Source organism: Nyctereutes procyonoides, unplaced genomic scaffold (genome assembly GCF_905146905.1).
Source record: "Nyctereutes procyonoides isolate TBG_1078 unplaced genomic scaffold, NYPRO_anot_genome, whole genome shotgun sequence".
Classification (NCBI taxonomy): Eukaryota; Metazoa; Chordata; class Mammalia; order Carnivora; family Canidae; genus Nyctereutes; species Nyctereutes procyonoides.
The window spans coordinates 29,889,374-29,910,550 of NW_026575042.1; the positions used below are offsets into that span (position 1 = coordinate 29,889,374).

Below are 21,177 nucleotides of genomic sequence, written 5' to 3' on the forward strand. Positions count from 1 at the left end.
TTTTTTGAAGGTCTGTAATTTAGAACATCTCTTAGAAATAAAAGATAAACATTTTATTCTTATTCCTTAGGTTCTGAAAGTGAATGCATTGGGCACTTTAAGTTAATATTTTCTCTTCTCCGAGTCCATGGAGCGGGTCAAGTGCAGCAATTGGCTTTAGAGGTAAAAGAATTTTATATTAAAGCATGTTGTCTTTCCTATCACTACTATATGTGGTTTAGGCCTTGATTAACCACCATTTTTGGGAGGTTTTTTTTTTTTTTTTTTAATTCAGTTTGCCAACATACAGTGTATAACGCCCAATACTCATCCCATCAAGTGCCTTCCTTAGTGCCCATTACCCATTCACCCCATTCCCCCAACCCACCTCCCCTTCTGTAACCCTTTGTTTGTTTCCCAGAGTTAGGAGTCTCTCATGGTTTGTCTTCCTTTCCAATTAATTTCCCCACTTAGTATCCCTCCTTTCCCTTATAGTCTCTCCACATATGAGTGAAACCATATGATGATTATCTTTCTCTAATTGTCTTATTTAACCACTATTTGAAGTTGAGTGGAAGTTTGCATGTGTTTTCTTTTTCTTTTTTCTTTCTTTTTTTTTTTTTTTTTCATTTTAGCAAGTCAAGTAAGTATGTTCTTAAAATTTAAATTAGTATTCTCATTTTGAAGAGCAGGATCGTTTAAGGTGTAGTCCCTGTGTGGTCATTGTCACACATCAGAACTTGGGATGCATTGTATAGTGTCATAAAGTGTCGGTTAAGGAATGCTCTTTACTGGGGAAGCTTGGAAAACAGAGATAACAAAAAGAGGGGGCAGTATTTTCCTGATCTCACAGTATCCTCAGAGACCAGGGCATACTGCTGGCCACACACTGTAGATTTGTGTTCAGAGGACAGACCTTCCCCTTTCCCTTCAGTTGCTGTCCCTTTTGTGGATTAGTGTACAAAAGCAACCTTTCAGTGAGGGTTACAGACAACTGGGCTATGCTGTTTATGGGAACTAAGAAAGCCAGGTGCCCAGAACCTTTGGGCTTTAGAGATCCAAGAGAAGTTGGAAGTCTCTCTTTTAGGAAAATGAAACCACTGGTCCTGTGGGAAGCTGGATGCAGCCCTTTCCTCTGGGAGAAGCAGGAGGTCCCTGGCGACAGGGGGTCTCATTGTCTAGGCAACCCAGAGTAAGCTCTCAGGATCATTTTTCAGATGATCCTACTAATTGTAACATACACAAATGTAAAGAACACCAAATTAAACCTTGCAGTGACTGGTTTATGAGCAACTTATGATTTGTATAATATGTTTTTAGGTTTCATTTTGGTTTAAAAGACTTAATAAAATAATACAAATACAAATAATACAAATTGGTCAAAAAGCTCAAGCATGTTCTTTTAATTGAAAAATGTGTTTCTCTACTTAAGTCCTCCACACCTTAGAACTTTTTAAATGAACATTATTAAATCTAATATGTTGGTTTGAGATGCTGACCATGTGGTTCAGGTTAAGTGACCTTGATCTTTAGATGTATACTATAAAAGTAAGACTTGAGAGGTCATCCTCTTTGAAAGAAAAATAGGCCTGTTTCTTGATAATAGAAAGATAAACCAACTCTGTTGTGCTGGGCACTAAAGACATTTTCTTTCTCCATCTAAAAGCAAAAAGAAAGTTCCAGTAGTGAGAATCATTATCTTCCTAAACACTCCCTACCCCAGTTCTTTAATTGGAATACATAGTTATAGAGTAGGAACCAGTATAGGATTGAAGGCTTCTTAATAACCTCAAGATTGTGACTTGTTTCTAAAATATTTTCTAGATTATTACTTTTAATTCTCATCTCCAAATTAATAGGAAGCTAATACATATATATGTGAGCATTAGCATTTTTTATTATTTTTATTATTTCACAAAAGATCCAAGTATTAAAGCCAATCTTTTTAAATTAAGCTCTTCTCATTAAAAATTATTTTGTCCTCCAAACATCTTTTTCACTTTTGGGAAGCCTCAAATTTATTTAGGTCTGCTTAACTTAATTTTATTTAGGTCCAAAATTATTTACCAGTCTATTAATATCCTCTTGATTTAATTTTCAGGTTGTGAATATAGTGACATCTAACCAAGATTGTGTCAACAATATTGCTGAATCAATGGTTTTGTCCAATTTATTGGCTCTTCTACATTCATTACCATCAAGTATGTATATATCATGAATGGAATTTTGGAAACCATAGCATGGCCAGCCTGTAGAGGGAGCAGTTACATAGGGAATATAAAACCTCTGACAAAACATGATACCCATACTTGGAATCTTTTAAGCTATATTCTTTAAAGTTGTCTTTCTAATTATATTTTATTTAAGTTAATAAAACTATTTTGTATTTCCCATTTCAAAAGTTGAAAGTTGGAGGTGAGAGATCCAAAGGGAAGGGAAAATAATGGGTTTTTCAGTTTTCTGGATATGATATGCCCGTGAGTAACTGAGAGTTGACCCATGGTTTATAAAGAAACATCATTGGTATTGGATGATAGGGAAAAGGGAAAAAATGCTTTAAGATAAAAATTAACTTGTTTTCAGCTTAGAGTTCAATCCCGCATTATTTGTCCTTCACTGATTTGATACAGATAGAGATTATTAACCACCAAGATCAGATCAGTTTTTAAATATACACCAATCTTATTTCATGAATACAGCCTGTACTAATATAAGCTCCTTTCAAACTGTGCAATTGTCTAACGTGGTAATATATGTTTGTGCTAGAATCAACCTGGAGATAGCTTTTCAAAGGCAATTGGTGTATAGCTTCAACTTCACCACTGACTATCAGAATCCATTACTCAGCTAGCTTTACCAACCCTTGGAAGCCATGTTGCTCTTGGCTCACACCTGTCTACTTCCTTGAGAACAAGAACTTGTCCCTTTCATTTTACACCTTAGTGCCTTGGACACATTAGTGTAAGTTCAGTGACTTAGATGGAGTTGAATTTCCATTGAATAATTTTGTTTTCTTTAATGAGTGACATTTGAAATAATTCTCTGAAATGATAACTTTTAAAAGTCATTTGCAGATTATTTTTTATCATACTTATCGTAATTGGTTTTTCTTCTTCATTGGTTTTCAGTAGCTTTGTGAGTCTTCGCATAATACAAAATTACACTGATGAAGTAAAGAATGTTACAAAATTCATAGTTTGAAAATGTAATTTTATATTTTTATCTGATTTGTATAGTCCAATCAGTATTTTAATCTTACAGGTAAAATCTCTAATATCTAGGTATCTCAGCCTACTCTGCTGTCATTTATATTGTAGACTATCTGTCTTCCACTCTTTGCTAAGGGATATTAAATACATAAAATATTTAACCTTCCTATATCCCCTCCAGAGACTTGTTTTCCTTTGAAACTATGTTTAAACAGTGGTACATTTTCAATGAAGTATTGTTGCTTCTCTTAGGAACCTCCTTTTGTGTGTTTATTCTCCTATATGTGAACAGAGCCCAGCCCAGTGACCAGTCATTGTGGTTGCTTCAGTGTCAGCCTTATAGTTGGCAGGCTTCACCCTCTTTGCCAACTCTTACCCTTTTGGTCACCTGTCTGAAAAAGAAAAGTCTAATAGCTGAGTATACTTTGATGGCAAGGGATGAGACATGTATAGGCTATGTCTAGAAGGATACTGTCATGTCTTAGATTGGAGCAGTGTCTTGCAACTGCTACTTCCTACTCACTTCTCTAAGACCATAGCACCAGGTAAGAATCTTCAGTGCCTGACCAGTGTGTGTTCAGGGTGGTGACAGGAGGTGAGAAGATTTTGCTTGTGTAGTGAACAATGAGGTAGGAAGATAATATGACACAGTGGTTATGAGCATGAACTTTGGAGTCAGAAAGACCTCTGTGTAAAACCCAGCTATACTACTCACTAGCTGTTACACCATGGACTGGTTAAACTGGGTCTCATCTTCCTCATTCCTGATGAGGCCATGGTAATACCTGTTGCTGGTTATAGTGAAGATATAAGTATGATACCCTCTATAGAATACCTAGGTTAGGGCCAGGCACAGAGCTGATGCCCAGTGCAGCTAATGTGATGAATGCATTCATTGAAGTATCTTTTACCCTGCAGGTCGTCAGCTTGTTCTGGAAACTCTTTATGCTTTGACATCAAGTACAAAAATAATCAAAGAAGCCATGACAAAAGGTAATGTTTAGGGTGCTTTCTCATCCAGTCATGCTCAATGATGATAAAGCGTATTTTGAACTGTTTTCGACAGTCTCATAAACTAGAAGGAGGTTTCAGAAGGCTTACAAAAAAAAAAAAATCAAACTGCATTAAGTTGAAATAAAGTTGAAAATGAATTCAGCTAATCAAAAAGTCATATTCTTTATGGTATAAATGCTAATTCTTTTTTTCCTTTGTAGGAGCTTTGATTTACTTACTAGATATGTTCTGCAATTCAACACATCCACAGGTTCGAGCCCAAACAGCAGAACTTTTTGCTAAAATGACAGCCGACAAACTAATAGGTCCAAAGGTGAGCACAAAATAGGTCCTTAGAAAGAAATTAATTATTAAAGCTCTATTACTATGATAATGATTTCATGAAGTTTACCAAAGTCTGATGGTGAGGGTAAGGTCATGATTTGATGTGAAAGTTGGAAGGTTGACATACCTGAAATTGTTGCTCTATATTACTATTTTGAGAAAAATTATAGTTGGAGAAGCCTGTAGTGGAATTGAGAAGTCTTAAGACAGTGTTTGATTACGGTGATAAACTACCTTCCTTGAAAAAAGAACAAAAGTATATGTAAGTTTTGGCAGAAGATGATTACATTAGACCTTGACACTGTGAAGACTGCCTGTGGAAGCAACTAGTGAAAGGGAGATTGTGATATGTGTTCTAATATACTCCATATCTTTGTTAGTAAGGATACACCACCTCGGGAAATAGGTCCATACAGGCATGTGAGTGTAACAGCCTCTCCATGCTGCAGGGGGATCTTTCATCCAGAATCTGGAGATGACCAGGTGATCTTTGGAAACATGGTCCAATTTATAGACCAGGAATGTGTTAAAACGGTACTTCTAAGTAGAATTCCATCCAGACACAGGTGTAGTCAAAGTCTCCTTCTGTTATTAACTTGATTTCAGCAGTAGTAGTACTCACTGAAGCATTCATTGTCTGCGCTAGCCCATGAAGTGGCACCCAAGAGAAATGTGTCAGGAGTCAAAGGCTCCCCAAGCCCCCACTTCCTGAGTTGATTTTACATCAATAAAACAATCTAGATTTAGTTGTTTTTTCTCTAGATCTGGATATTGAGAATATGTCACAGCCCTGAAACAATTTTACTTTGGGAATAAAGTTAGTCTGTCATCACAGGGGTTGATGAGGGAAATTACATTTAGATGTCTATAGAAAGGGTCCATGAACACATTTGAATATTGGTATTTAATATTGTTTTCTTTTTTTTTTTTAATATTGAGTTTTCTTAAAGCTAGAGTGGGTTAGCACTCTAAAACTAGAGTTCGGTAGTTGTAATATCCAGTATTACATGTTTTAGATAATGTTTTAGATGCATAAAACAAATATGTACTGGAGTTGGAGTTGACTTTGAACTCTTCAGTAATTTTTTTGTCCTTCAAAATACATGAGGGACAAATTTTGTCAAGGTAAATATATCTACACTTAAATTTTTTGTATGGGAATAATACAAGAACCAGCTCCTTAACTGAATGGTTTGCAAGAAGATATTTTAGAACTGGGGTCAGTAAACTTTTTTCCCTTTTTGGTTAACAGTTTTATTGAGATATAATTGACATGGCATATTGTTCACACGTGTAAAGTGAACAATTCAGTGGTTTTATTATATTCACAGATTGGGTAACCACTGTCAGTTTTCATCAACCCAGGAAAAAAAACTGTTCCCTTTAGCAGTCACTCCCCATCTTCCCTCTTCCAGCACCTGGCAACCACTAACTTACATTCTACATTTGTCTATTTTGGGCAATTATATGAATGAAATCACACGATAACTGGGTTCTGTCTCTTAGCATGTTTTCAGGGTTATTCCATATTGTTGTGTATGTTGGATGTATTATTTTTACTGCTTTTCTTTTTTAAAGTAATCTCTACTCGCAACAAGGAGCTTGAACTCACGCCCCCAAGAGCAGGAGTTGCATGCTCTACTTACTGAGCCAGCCAGGCACCCCAGTATTATTTTTAGAGCTGCATTTTAAGGCCTTTATGGGAAAAGGCACAATATATAATAGAAAACATAGTATAGCAAAAGAAATGCACTAAAAAAATACTTGAAAGACGAAGGCAGCATGAGAAAAATTTGTTCGCAAGGGGCATGACAGAGAGTTGGAGGAACAGGCCAACTAAGGATATTCTGGGGAAGGAATAGTATGTGTAAGGCATGATCTAGGATATTCTGGGAGGAAGGAATAGTATGTGTAAGGCATGATCTAGGATATTCTGGAGGAAGGAATAGTATGTGTAAGGCATGATCTAGCAGGCTGTGCTCTGGACAGTATGTGCATCAGCAATATTGATTTCTTCAAATGTCTTAAATTTAAGACAGAAAGGAAATGAAACTGGATGGTACATAAGAGCGGGTCGTATGAATCCTATTAAAATTAACTTTGCATAAACCAAGGTTGATCTCTTCTCCCACTCCAGATGGTTTGGTTAATAGTTATGACCCAAATCAGCCAGCATTCCATCCTAGAGAAATACGAGGCACCCAAACACTGAGCTGTCCAGTAAGTCTTTTCGTTTTCAAACCCCCTCATATAGGTCCGCATTATATTAATGAAATTTCTACCAAGCGTTTTTATGGATGCTATGAGAGACAACCCTGAAGCTGCTGTACATATTTTTGAAGGAACTCATGAAAATCCTGAGTTGATTTGGAATGATAGTTCCAGAGATAAAGTGTCTACAACAGTTAGAGAAATGATGCTAGAGTAAGTACAGCCTTCATGTAAATTGCCAAGGATAGATGTTTCCCACATCGTCCATCACCTCTCTAATGTTTATTCTAAAGGTTAATGAAAGTGTATTTTGTGACTGAAGTTTGATATTACCCCCTCCTTTTTTTCCCCCCTAAGGCACTTTAAAAATCAGCGCGACAACCCTGATGTAAATTGGAAGGTAAAATATGCTTTTATTCAGAGGAAGGAATTTTACATTTTACTGTATTTTTTGTTGACTTGTTTTTTAATTCCTACTGAGTCACTTTAATGACTATTAAATATCTTGTTATTAAGATACTTAAGTAAAAAAAAAAAAATGATACTTAAGTATTCCCCCAGAAAACAAGGTTTTAAATTTAAAAATAGGAATATTCACTTTTTAAGTAACTAATCAAAGCACCTTTTTTGAATTTTATTAAGGGAAATAAACTTATAGTAATTATAATTTGATTATATTATGGCCATTTAATGGGCTTTGCATTTTTTATGTCATGTAGGACTAATGATTAAGTGACTTGACTATGATTCTTTCTTTTAAGTTGCCTGAAGATTTTGCTGTGGTGTTTGGAGAAGCAGAGGGTGAACTTGCTGTTGGAGGAGTTTTCTTGAGAATCTTTATTGCACAACCAGCATGGGTTCTAAGAAAGCCCAGAGAATTTCTTATTGCACTATTAGAAAAATTAACTGAACTCCTGGAGAAGAACAATCCACATGTAAGCTTCAGCCAGCAGCAAAACATTTCAAATAGTTTGCTAAATAGACTGATGGTGTTTCTGTTAAAATCAAATGCATTGACCATGCATTAAGAATTGGTTACCTCTTCTAAGTAACAGCCACATTTAAATTCACATATGCCCGTTCATCTTTGGGGGGGACAGGGGGCATTTTCAAAAGTGAAATTTGTTAGAGATGTCTGTTGACAGAATACTATTTCTAACAAATGTAGAGGCTCTAAAAAACGGTTTCTGGCACTCCATTTCCAGTGACTATAATTTTAAGGAGAAACCTAAATGTTCAGTGCTCCCTGGAAGTATGTCCTCTGGGCATGTTCTTCTCCAGCTTTGCATATATGACCAGCTTGGCCCTTATGAAAGAAGTTGACAGAGTAGTAACTATATGAGTGAACCTACTACCTGTGTTCAAAGCCAAAGGCTGCTAGGGAAATAGAAGTGAGAAAGGAGCCTTGGTCTTCATTCGGTGAGTCAGAAATCCCAGTAGAGTATAAATTTTTGTTATTTAAACCTTTAGATTAAAAATAATTGAAAGATATGACTATTGTTTTATTAAGCTGGCCATGGAACAAAGTGATAGAGAGCCCAGGCTGTGTTATTAAATGGTCGTGGACCCCAGTACCAGCACCACTGGTTGCAGCTCTGCCTCATTTATAGAAGGATCATAGCACCTGTCCCTAAGACTGAGGTTTTAATATATAGAGAATAGTTAGCATAATGTCTGGCACATGTCAAGTACTTAGAAATTACTAGTTACTATCATTAGTTTAGCACAACTTAAAAAAAAAATGAATGGTTTACCAAATATTTGCATATGTCACTTTCCATAGTCCTGTTTTCTCTTTACTAGGACTTTTACTACACATATAGTTTCCTTAAAAAAAAAAATGAAATCCTCAAAAAGCAGAAACTTTGGGAAAGAAACAGTATTTTCCTCTTATCACCTTTCTTTGCGGGCTTATTCCAATTTCCATGTTTGCTTAAGATGCTGTGGTTATATATGTCTGGATATAGTGGTATAAGTTACAGGTCTTTTGCGATCCACAACAGAAGGTGCATTATGGCAGCCAGATCTGTTAAGTAGAATTTTTAATAGAACTGGGAAACATATTTCATGAATTCTGCATTCTCCCAAACTAGTGATGTTCCCTGATACTAATATTTCTATAACATTGAATAAAACTTTGTAGTAATATCTTTTGAAAAAAAAATCTATATCTTTTGGGAGATGATCTCTTAAACTTGCAACAGCGATATGACCTGGCCCAGTGATAAGCTGCTTAGATTAGAATACGACATTCTTAAAGTCCTTTGAATTCATTTTTTCAAGATGGGAAGTTTGTTGTTTTCTTAGGATTTGTGACTCAGTTTTCAAAAATCAACTCTTAGAATTTACAGATCTCTAGGTTAGAATGTCAGATAATTTACACAGATATTTAGGACTGATGGTCAGTATCTTATAGTTTGTTTGTTTGTTTGTTTGTTTACACCCTCCAGGGAGAAACTCTGGAAACTTTGACAATGGCCACAGTATGTCTCTTTAATGCACAGCCTCAGCTGGCTGACCAAGTTCCACCATTGGGCCACCTCCCCAAAGTGATCCAGGCAATGAATCATAGAAACAATGCCATTCCTAAGAGTGCCATCCGCATTATCCATGCCCTGTCTGAAAATGAGGTACTGATAAATCCATTTAGTAGCTTATAATTCTGGAATTTATTAATGCTCTCTCTCTCTCTGATTAATGCACATTACAGTATAAATCCTCTTCCTACCATGTGCCTTTCTGCCTGTGAACCAACAGGATTGTGAGAACTCTTACAGTAGTTCAAATGATATAATAGACTGATTTTGAGTTTACTGTTAAGCTTGAGCCAAATGTAGATTTTTCATGTATTATTATATTTACTGTGCTATATGAACTACTGCTGTTCTACAAGTAAACTTCTTTTTTTTGGACACTTAGCTGTGTGTTCGAGCCATGGCATCCTTAGATACCATTGGCCCATTGATGAATGGAATGAAAAAGCGACCAGATACTGTTGGTCTAGCCTGTGAAGCAATTAATCGAATGTTTCAGAAGGAGCAGAGTGAATTAGTGGCACAAGTAAGTGACTTTCTAGATTCAGTACTATTGGGCATCCTAGGTGGCCCAGCAGTTTAGCACCACCTTCAGCCGAGAATATGATCCTGGAGACCCGGGATCAAGTCCCACTTCGGGCTCCCTGCATGGAGCCTGCCTCTCCCTTTGCCTGTGTCTCTCCTATTCTCTCTGTTTCTCATAAATAAAATCTTGTAAAAAAAAAAATTAGATTCAGTACTATTTTAGGAAAACAAACATATCAAGCATATAGATTTTCATTATTTATCTCATTATTTAACACTGATTTGGTTTCTCTGACTTAGGTTTGGTATGGAGATAACTTGGGGGTTTGTGCATGCATGATTTTATATTTTATACATACACGCATACAGACACATACGTGTATATATATATATACACACACATATGTAATATATTCATATACACACACTGAAAAAGGTTGGCCAGCTGTCAAAAATCTTACCAACTTCAGGGCGCCTCAGTGGCTCTGTCAGTTAAATGTCCCAACTCATGATTTTGGCTCATGTCATGATCTCAGGATGGTGAACTGAGCCCCATGTCAGGCTCTGTGCTGGGTGTGGAGCCTGCTTGAAGTTTCTCTTTCTCTCTCTCTCTCTCTCTCTCCCCCTCTCCCCACCGCCCATCCCCCATCTGCCTTTTGCCCTTCCACTTGCTCCTGTGCTTTCCCTTAAAAAAAAAACAAACACTTCAGAGTACTTTTATGATGTTTAAATTTTGGTTTTCTGCTAAGCATTTATTCTTAGCTTGCTTTGTAAAATTTGCTTCATCCTCTTTGGAAAGACTCACTCTGTTTATTGATGCCTTCATTTCTTAAGTTATGTTTTAGGAAACATACCAAGATTTATATGGTCTTTTTCAAAGAGACTACCCACCCACCTAATGTAATAGGACCTGGTGGATACCAGTGTAGGGTAGACAGACACCAAAGGAACAAAAACCATTGCAAAAGTGATCTTTCTAAAATATAGCTCTTAAATATAACTGGGTCACTGGTCATCCTCACAACCCTTCATTGGTTTCCCATTACTGCCAGATGACAAAGTGACAGCTGACAGCCTCAGTATAAGGCCCTGCATCTTTATATCTGGTCTTCCAGTTCTCCCAGCCCCATCTCCTATCCCTGTCCACCCTTGCCCTTCATTTAGGCAGGTTAGAAGTACTGGGTACCTCTCAAAGAGGTAACTGGATGCTCTGAAGTTCAAACTTGAAATTGACTCAGAGAGGGTTGTTGTATTGGAAAAAACTTGAGCTAGTACTACCACTTGATGGCTCTGTGATGCCAGGTGTAACATAAATTTACAACATTCGGATTCCTTACCTGTGAAATAGTTCTGATTCCTCGCAAGGTTGTTAGGAGAATGGTATCTATAAAGGGAGGTACGTACAATCACTAAATGTTAGTTACTTCCACCTCCCCTTTGAGCTTTAGAGTGGGTAGTGAAAATTGTGTGATACTTGACTATTATCTAGCTTTTATTAGGCTGATATGAAATGTATGGGAATGCAAAGGTTGATGTTTTAAGAAAATGGAAAAAAATATTAAAATACATCAAATTTTGTGCCCATTAGTACAGTGTCATTAGAGGAAACAACCCAGTAGAGTGGCTGAAAAGTCATGTTCTGCACTTTGTGGGTCTAGATATAGATTCCATCACTGCCTCTGACTGTCAGATTTTTACCGCTTGTGCATTGATTCTTCAAAAAGTAATAATAGTGCCTCTGTCATTACATGTTGTAAAGATTAAATAATTATAGCATTTAGAACAGTTGAGGGCATGGAATAAAATCTCATTAACTAAGAGTGTCATTATCATTAGATCTATAAAAGAAATCTTTATCTGCATTAAAATGAAAGAAAGGAGGTTGTCTTTTTCCAGGTATGGTTCTGCGGGTGAAAGTGTTTCTTCAGTGAATTTTTTTCAGCATTTTATATATGCTTAAAACTCTCTTCTAGGCCCTCAAAGTAGATTTGGTCCCATACCTCTTAAAATTACTCGAAGGCATTGGCCTTGAAAATCTTGACAGCCCAGCAGCCACTAAAGCTCAGATTGTTAAAGCTCTCAAGGCCATGACTCGAAGCCTGCAGCATGGAGAACAGGTGAGTCTGCACAGGAATGACTTCAACTTACTGGTTACAGGAGGGTATTATCCGAGCCAAGGGTCTTGGCTATGGATGATCTGTGTACCTCACCTTAGATGCTCAGATAGTCACTCAGGGAGATTCTTTTTTTTTGAATACTGATAGCATGTTGTACATTTCAGGATGAAAAATGCTGAAATTCTTCATTATAGAAGAATATTAGCGTTTAATGCTAGTGAAAGGCTAATGGTTAGTTCTAGGATTTATTCCTGGGTAGTGATAGCCACATTCATTAACAGTCCATAATGCCATTTCTGAAAAAGCTTTATCCTTTTTGCTGACACTTACAATGTATGTCAGCTGCATGCTTACGCTGACTTCCAGCTGGCCCAGTAATTTAATTCTCCTCTTTGGTTTTATTCTTATTATTGTTTCTGATGGGTTCCTCATTCACTTTTATCATCTAGCATTATCTACTAATGTTCTCTTGCTCTGTTGTTTTTTTTTTAATTAAGGTGAAATTTATACAACATAAGATTAATGATTATTTTTTTAGATTAATGTTTTTAAAGTGAACAATTAATTTGTGTTTAGCATATTAACAGTGTTGTGCCACTACTTCTTACCTAGTCCAAAACATTTTTGTCACCCCAAAAGGAACCTCTATACCCATTAAGCAGTTCCTCGTCATTTCTCCCCCCACCCCCTCATTTATCCCCCCACCCTCAGCCTCTGGCCACCATGACTTTGTATTCTATGAATTCACCTATTTTGGTTATTTCATGTAAAATGGAACCATACAATATATGACCTTTTCTGTCTGGCTTCTGTCACTTAGCATGTTTTCTTTTCTTTTCTTTCTTTTCTTTTTTTCTTTTCTTTTCTTTCTTTTCTTTTCTTTCTTTCTTTCTTTCTTTCTCTTCTTTCTTTCTTTCTTCTTTCTTTCTTTCTTTCTTTCTTTCTTTCTTCTTTCTTTCTTTCTTCTTTCTTTCTTTCTTAGCATGTTTTCAAGGTTCGTGTTACAGCATCTATCAGTGCTTCATTCCTTTTTATGCTGAAATATTCCTTATGTATTTGCCACAATTTGTTTATCCATTCATCTAGCGATAGACATTTGAATTGTTACTGCCTACTAATGTTCTTTCATAGGTTTAAATTGTCTTTTAGTGAGAGAGACAATATATCTTGCTGCAGTCATCAGCTGTATGTTTAGAAGTATTTGGGGTTTTTTTTCTGTGGGTGTTCTGAACTTGCCAAGCAGAGGTACTCCTTAGTACCATGTGCAGGCAGTTGTCTTACCCTTGACCTGCCTGAGGATTTCTGTTGATGAAATTAGCCAAATAACACTGACACCCATCTTCCAATCTCAAGGGGGAAGAAACAAGTGTAATAGTTTTCAAAATAGCAGCTCCTCCACCACCTCCTTCTTGTGGTGCTTCCAAGGCTGGGACAGGGAGTCTCTTAGACTCACATAGCCCTGTGTGTATCTCTTTTCTGTTTCCTGCCACTGAATTATCTGGCACTGTCTGTCTCCTCCACTAGACTAGACATAAGCACGTCAGAGACAGAGGCTGCCTTTCTCATCTTTGTGTCCATCATATCTCCACATATGAGGAACCCAGTAAATACTTGATCTGAGTGTTGATATGCAACTTGGAGTTGGGATTTCCTAAACATTTTCTCTGTACCACACAGAAATATGTCCTTCATCTTAGTCCATTATACTCTACACACGTATTTTATACTTATGTATGTACATCACAGATCAGCATTTAGCCATTTTTCATGTGATACTCTGGTACTTTCTGGTATTTTCTCAAACATACTGATCACAACCTTCTAAATCGATTTCATAAACTTTTAACAGGTCACAACTGATAATTTGAAAGACTTGAAGTCTTAGCTTGAGTTTGTAGCATCTTCTCCCCAGGGCCCTTACTTGGGAATACTTCATGAACTCATGCTACATTCTCAGCCAGTTGTTAATATCACAAGAAAATCTTCTTGCCCAGATTACAAACAAGCCAGTAAATTATAGCTTCTATCTCTAAAGGGAAGATTTGACTTATCAGGGACTTCTTTGGGTCTGGTTTAATGAGATGTGCCTCTCCCAGTGCCTGATATAGAGTATTTGATGACTACTAGGTCTTGCTCCATCTTTGAGTCTTTTCTCAGCTGACCTTTTTCATTTTATCTTGGAAGTTTGCTTTTTCTCTTTAATTCTGTCTTCTACCACCCAATCCTTATTAATTCATTTATGCTCAAAGACTTTGCTTTACTTCCCTAGGTGAATGAAATCTTGTCTCGTTCTTCAGTCTGGAGTGCCTTCAAAGATCAGAAACATGATTTGTTTATTTCTGAGTCACAAACAGCAGGATACCTCACAGGTAAGCCACACTTAATTGGTTACTCTAAGGCATAGGGCAAAAGCCACTTGAACCTTCCTTGTTTTCTGACTAAACTGAATGTAGCATTTAAAGTTTCTTCCTAGGCTACTAGCCACCTGTTGTGGAGGTGCTGTGGCATGCAGTGTACCTCTGGGGTTTGCCCTGGACAGATGTCAACTGCTCTTGTGTTGAATGTGTATTGACTAAAATGTGCATTTTGCTCAGTTTTGACCCAATTAATTAATGGTGTCACAGGTTACACTTGGAGCATGACTGTATTAAAATGTTTCTCTTAAATGTGTAAAAAAAAAAAAAAATAGAGAGGTATCTACTCGGAAGTATCAGTATCAGAAACATGATAGCATCATTCCATTTCTATCAGAATAACAGATTGAAACTCCAAATATGTACCTTTATATGTGAAATGGTTTTCTTCTAAGTTTCCAGTGATTAATCTGTTGTTTTACAAAATATTTTCAGTTTGTCCTCTTATGGGAATATGAGAGTATTCCATATTCCCACTCCAAATATGTGGATACCATAAAGGAAAGGATATTTTACTACTTAAGGATCAAAGGATGATACATTTTTGAAGCTCAGGACATTTGTCCATTTGACATACTAATTGCATAATAATTTTGGAATTTTTTTCCATATTAGCTTCTGTTTAAAAACAAAGTCATTATCCTTTTATTGCTCTATCTGAAGATGAAATATAGTCTCTGGTATAAAAGTTTTCAGTTTGAAAATAACCTTAAGAATAATAGGCAATTTTGCCATCTGTAGTGTATATATTTTACAAAGTAAGCTCTACATCCTCCTCTAACTAGAGATGGTGTGAGTAAATTGAGAGGAAAAAAAAATAGTAACCAGTGGTTTGCATGCCAGGGTAATTGCTTCAATAACCCTGATTGGTAGCATAGAAGTTTATAAATCCTGAAGACTAAATCTTGAGTATTCAGATATGGCAACTTTAGAAAAGATTTTTCTTGGTTTTCATTTTAGTCTCAGTTGTGATACTACTGCTTCTTTCTTCACTATGACCACTTAAATATGAATCCTAATGTTTATAAACACACAGTGCTTTGACTGCTAGTCCTGGGTGTATGTGAAGAGCAGTGTCCTAGGTCTCCCTTCTAACTTCTCTATGCCCTGTCCTGTGATTTCTATGGAGAGAAATACCTAGAAAGGGGTCTTTGCTTATCTCCTATCTCTCTTGCAAATGTGAAGTAAAGTTATAGCCTCTAAGAGTGTATTCTATAACAGGCACACTAAAAACTCTCTTTAGAATCTTTTTCCAAAAGTTTATGTAATAATACCACCTTTTTTGTGGTATTACTATCATTACTTTGTATCTAAGGATGTTGGACTGGAAAATCTGAATTTTTTCCAGCTGGAAAAAAAAAAAACCTACTTATTTAGAGTTTGACCCTGAAGAATAAAAGGATATAGATTATAAACTTCCTTATGGGGAGACCTCTTCAAATTTACTGTGCTCTCTATTGTGCTTAGCATTCATTGACTTGATTTAGAGTCAAGACTTGAGCTGGTCCTTGACTTACTAACAGGATAATGGACCAAAAGGTTTGTGGTTAGAATACAGAAGAAACGGATTTATCTTCAGGAGCCTAGATTTCCTTGCTTTTGATCCTCACTCCATCCAAATTTGCTAATACCTATAAAAGAAAGCACAGGGATTGAAAAGTTTCCTGTCTGTGCCTTTCCTTCTACTTGGATCCTTGGGATGGATTTTGAGTAAGGTGTGAGGAGCAGTTATGATGAGTTGTAGGGGAAGAAGAAAAACTGGGGTTACAAATTTCTTCACATCCTCCTCTGGTCCCACTTAAGGGGCAGCAGGTTTTGTACAAAGCCAGTCAAGGGGGCAGTGGTATAAATCCCAACTTGGAAATGTATTGGTGTTACTGTGTGCATTCCGAAGGCCCTCCTGAAGCCTGCAGACATGTCTACACAGGACAGTCTGCACTAGCCTTGAGTTGTGTTGGCTCTAGAATTGTCCAGTTCTTAGTACATCATCAGTCTGAGATGTTCTTTTGTTGAGATGTTGGTTCAGAAAACTTTTACCGTTGGTTCTAGTCTTTTTTGAAAGAACTGTTTAAAGAGAGCACTACCAGTTGAATTGTTGTCTACTCAATATTTAGATTGCCAAATGTTTCCTTCCTGTGTTTGAGCTTTTCCGTTGATGCTTTGTATTGTTAGTCATGTGTTTGATAGAAGGGGCAAGTTCTTCTAATGGTAAAATTGTGTGTGTGACTCTGTGGAATGTATACAGTGGTATGTTGAGTTGGAACTTTGATTAGAATTTACCCCACCGGACCCTCAATCTTGAGAGGATTTTCATCGTGCCCAACCCCTCTCTAATTAGTATGCAAATGAAGTAAGGTGCTGCAAGAACACATTTCACTAACTCTTTTTTCTAAAATACCTATGGATGGGTTTGGCAAGTAAGTGGATTTTGTGTAGGAGATGGGAAAAGAGGAAAGTTAATTATGATTTCAAAGTAGGATAAGAATAAAAAAAAGTAGGATAAGAATAATCAAAAATACATTTATGATTTTCTGGCTGCCAAGCAGATACCATTCAATCACATGCTGGGGATTAGGGTTATAAATAAAATGTCCTAGGCAGGATTACTCATTGTTGATAAATTGAGATAAGACTGCCTGGTTCCATAGGCTCTCTAGCCTGGCATGCTTGTTTTCTTTTATGATAAACAATCTAAAAGTGCTTCAGTGTGGTTTTACCCCATGATGCAGAAAAGCTGTGGTTGTTCATTGAACCAGGCCCTCAGTTACTTAGCTACTTACTAGGTTCTAGAAGAACTGGGTACTGACAAGCTTAAGGCCCTGTAAAAATAACTTTAGCAGTGAAAATCCTCAAATTACCTCACTTAGAAAACTAGGGTAGAGAAAGAAGGAACAACAGGGAAAGGAAGAGAAGGAGACCAAAGTAAACATGCTTTTAGGAGTTGGAAACGAAGATGAAGTACTTTGTATACATACACACAAACATATACACACATATATTTATATTATATTTAATTGGAATTGGAGATGAAGAACTTTATATACACACACACCTGTATATATTTATATTATATTTAATTGGAGACATGTGGAATAGTTAAGTTGGCTTCAAAAGGTCATTAAAGGAAAAGTGGGTGCAAATCTTGGGTCTCTCCTCAGACCAGTCTGTCTTTATAGACTTGGGTTGATTTTATTTATTTTTTATTTTTTTTATTTTTTATTTTTTTTACTTTGTGTTTTTCTTCTTACACCTGTCCCAAGACTACACAATGTGAGCAATGTTAGGATGATTCCCTAAGGTTGACAGTTTATTGTGGGTCACTGACTGCTAAGGCAGAGCTTCCTTCTTTTTGTTTTCCCTGCTGAGAATCCCATGTTCATTTTTACCAAAATCCATGCTCTTTCCACTACTCCCATCATTGCAGCCAGTTCCATTTTGTGGGATTCCTTGTTAATTTTCCATCTTCTCTCGTTCTTAAGTCTGGCAGCCTTGTGCAGTGTTGCCACATGCCCTGTTTCTGGCAGTCCCTCCTCTCCTCCTGCCTTTTTCTAGAGAACACAACTGCCCTGGCCCATCCTGATGACTAGACTGTACTTTCTGGCCCCTAGAAAGTAGACAGTGTCTAAAGGAGAAGTCAGAGGTGTGAGGGAAAGAGCATTTCAGACTTTAGTTACAGAAATTGGTTTGTCTTTCCTAAAGCCAGTGGTGGGGCTAGACTTTGGTCTCTTGTGGATAATCCTTCTGGGCCCATCATCTCACAATTTAATTTTAGCCAAGAGGTTCGTTCCCAAACATTCTCAGTTCACAGTGCCTTTAATACTTGCATGATTTTTTCATCTACCCCTGGGCCAAAAGAAATAACCTAACAGTTAGTGTACTAAGTCCAATCAACTTGAAAGTGGTTCTGTGGTGTCCAATAGATGTTGCTGTGTTTCTCCCCAATTTAAAATATCTAGCAGCACCCCTGTGAGTTTGTCCCAGGGTCCCCCAGCACACAATTTAAGAACAGTAGCCTTATTTTCTGTGTAGCATTCATGATTTGGTTTCATCATCTATTCATTTGATGTGAATCAAGTTGAGTCCACAATTGGAAGTGCTTGGGAACTTTACTGATCCCCGGAATGTTTGAGGATTTATTCTTAAGGCTTATATCTTTGATGAGACCTACTTAATAGTTCTGTGGTAATCTTGCTGCTGCCTAAGGTTCAGAGAGTGGTAGTTTGGTGGGAAGTGATGTTAACAGTGGTGCTGTGGCTCTGAACTGCCTTGTTAGAGGGGGTAGGTGGACCCAGTTGCCTTCTCCTCAGCTGTGTGTAAGGCCTGGCACCCTGACTGGCAGAAGGCAGGAGCTGATAGATGCAGACCTTATAGTACCTTAAAAAAGGGAAGATCCCTTTTCCATGTTTTTCAAATTCAGGGTTCTGAGGGCCCAGGCACTCTGGCATGTTACAACTCTTGCCGTTTGAATTGTCTCTGGCTGTATAATTACATACTAGATGCAGTGTTTGCTCAGTGATGCAAGCCATTTCACATCTTCGGTAAAAGTGCTTGTAAGGTGAACAAGATGAATCTGAATTGTGCCCCTTTTTTCCTGCATTAGTCCCTGTTACACCTTAGCCTTCATCAAACTGCTCTGCTGTTTGCACTTCTTATAACTTCCCTTGCTGCTTATATTTCTTTTTTCCCCTCAGGTGTCTCTCCTTCCCTTCTAACTGGCAGCAGCCCCCTTCACCTCAGGAGCGGGCTTTAGATCCGCTCTGCCAGGCAGCTTGCTAACTTCTGTGTAGCTCTCTGAAGCAGGTAGAGAACCATTTTGCTAAATGCATGCCGCTTCCACTGCCTTTCTAGTTCTAACCCTTTGATGTTCCTTAGCTGTTTGCTTATTTCCTACATTTTCAGCTAAAAATATCACTCAGTTTGTGGTATTATGCTACAGTGTCTCTCTCGCAAGTACTCTATACAGTTTGTGCAGTGTTTCTGGGATGTAACTGTCTCTGCAACGTTTAAGATAAACTGGAGGGCTAAAGACATTATATGTAATGCTTATAGGACACATCTTGATAAATGCTGGCATAGGTAGCATTTCCATGCAATAGAGACTGTTAGAATCAAGGAAGACATAGAAAATGTTGATACTGTTTCCCACAGCATTCTTGTTTTGACCTATGATAGATGTCCAGAGCCTTCCTTTTTTAGAGACGCTGGTGTAGCAGCCCTTGTTCATTTGGTGTTACTTGTTACAATAGCATTTCTTTGCACCAAATGATAGTTGATTACCTTGACTGTTGATAAAGTGTTTTTCTTGGGCCTTCATCAAGTATGACTTTGGGTGGGCTGAATATAGTTTCTTTCCTCTACTTGTTCCCCTTCTTTCCTGCCCACCTCCCGCTGCCCCATTTGTCATAGCTGTCCTTTAGTACCCAGGACTTGTGAAACATTAAATTCCCAGAATTGAGGTGGGACAGTTTCCCATGTTTCCACACCAGTATTACTGTCGGCATCAATTTTGAAATGCTTTTTAACTCTGTCCTATCTATAGTAAAGACATACCTTGAAGATGGCACTGTGTGGCTGTTTGTTAAGATATGATAAGGTACTTGACTAGGTTGTGACATTTTTATGAAGGTCAGTGTTTTCACATGACTCTGCTCTCTAGATGTGTTTTCCTTTCTCCTGCAGGACCTGGAGTTGCCGGCTACCTTACTGCAGGGACGTCCTCATCAGTCATGTCTAGCTTGCCGCCTCCCGTGGACCACGAGGCGGGTGACCTTGGCTAGCAGACTTGACACATTTGTAAGAGACAGTAGATGCTGAAAGGCCAGTGCCCAGTCCACATTCCTCCAACTGATACGTTGAAGCAAACTCTTACTGCCTTTCTCCTGGTTTCATGACAGTGTTATTCCTTTTTCTATAAAAATATTTTTATTTAGGAAACAAGTCAGTGATTCTAATTGTATCACGTTGTGAGAAAGCACTCTGTGGATCAACCTGAGTGGGTACACAAGAGTTTTTTTTCTTGATGTATGTAAGCACATTCTGTTCCTTTATATCTGTTTACAAGACTGTGAATCAAAAAGACAAAACTCTCTTCCTAGTTTTTATAATGTTTTTTTTGAATTAGTGTGACTGTGGAGTTGAACTGCAATCTACAGAAATTGGACTAGGTCAGTTATCCCTGGAAAAGGGTGTTTTCCTCTCCTGCATCAAGTCCACGTGGCTGTCCTCCTCCACCGTCAAACACTATTAGGTTTTGTCCTTGCGCCTATTCACTGGTATCCTCTCCTCAATCATTAACCTTCTGAGAGCTCACAGTACACGTCGGTATGTATAACTGGCTTTACCAAATTGAATGAAAAAGGAGCTTGTGCAAAAAAATTTAAAAACGGATGTCAAGATGTTATGTAAGAGATTAGTGTAATTGTGAAATGTTCTATACATTATCAAATATATAAAGCTTTCTATATTGAATGTACATTATACAGATCATTCATATGTGTACATAAAATTTTAAAAATAAAGGGAATTGACTGCTTTGTTAATGAGATATATTTGTTCTAATTTAATTTTTCCCATGGAAGACATATGTTTCTAAGACAGATTTAGTAGGAGGAATAAACAGACTTTCCTCACATTCACCGCCCCTCATACAGACAGCTACATTGACACATCTGATCATTCCTGGTGACCTTTGTTAATATTTCAGCCTCATCTAAATTTCCAGAAACATAGCATTTTATTTATTTGCCATTAATTAATTCAGGAATAGGCCAGCCTATTAATACTCTAATGTATGAGACACATTAATTCCAATATTTTTAAGAGGAGAGAAATTTAGAGTGTGAGCTTACTT

At 37.3% G+C, this 21,177-nt stretch overlaps 1 protein-coding gene across 4 annotated transcripts in view; it reads left to right on the plus strand.

Annotated features, from left to right (window-relative positions):
- The window catches only part of DNAJC13 (DnaJ heat shock protein family (Hsp40) member C13), a 118,685-nt gene extending 97,814 nt beyond the window's left edge, over nt 1–20,871 (plus strand). For all 4 annotated transcript variants that reach the window (XM_055321305.1, XM_055321306.1, XM_055321302.1 and 1 more), the window contains 12 exons: nt 71–162; nt 2,081–2,180; nt 4,107–4,181; nt 4,403–4,515; nt 6,781–6,950; nt 7,095–7,137; nt 7,499–7,672; nt 9,188–9,367; nt 9,657–9,797; nt 11,770–11,913; nt 14,183–14,282; nt 20,007–20,871. In XM_055321305.1, coding sequence (XP_055177280.1) covers nt 71–162; nt 2,081–2,180; nt 4,107–4,181; nt 4,403–4,515; nt 6,781–6,950; nt 7,095–7,137; nt 7,499–7,672; nt 9,188–9,367; nt 9,657–9,797; nt 11,770–11,913; nt 14,183–14,282; nt 20,007–20,104 — 1,430 coding nt within the window. In that variant the 3' untranslated portion in view covers nt 20,105–20,871. The remainder of the gene's footprint in view (nt 1–70; nt 163–2,080; nt 2,181–4,106; nt 4,182–4,402; nt 4,516–6,780; nt 6,951–7,094; nt 7,138–7,498; nt 7,673–9,187; nt 9,368–9,656; nt 9,798–11,769; nt 11,914–14,182; nt 14,283–20,006) is intronic.
- The last annotated feature ends 306 nt before the right edge of the window (nt 20,872–21,177 follow it).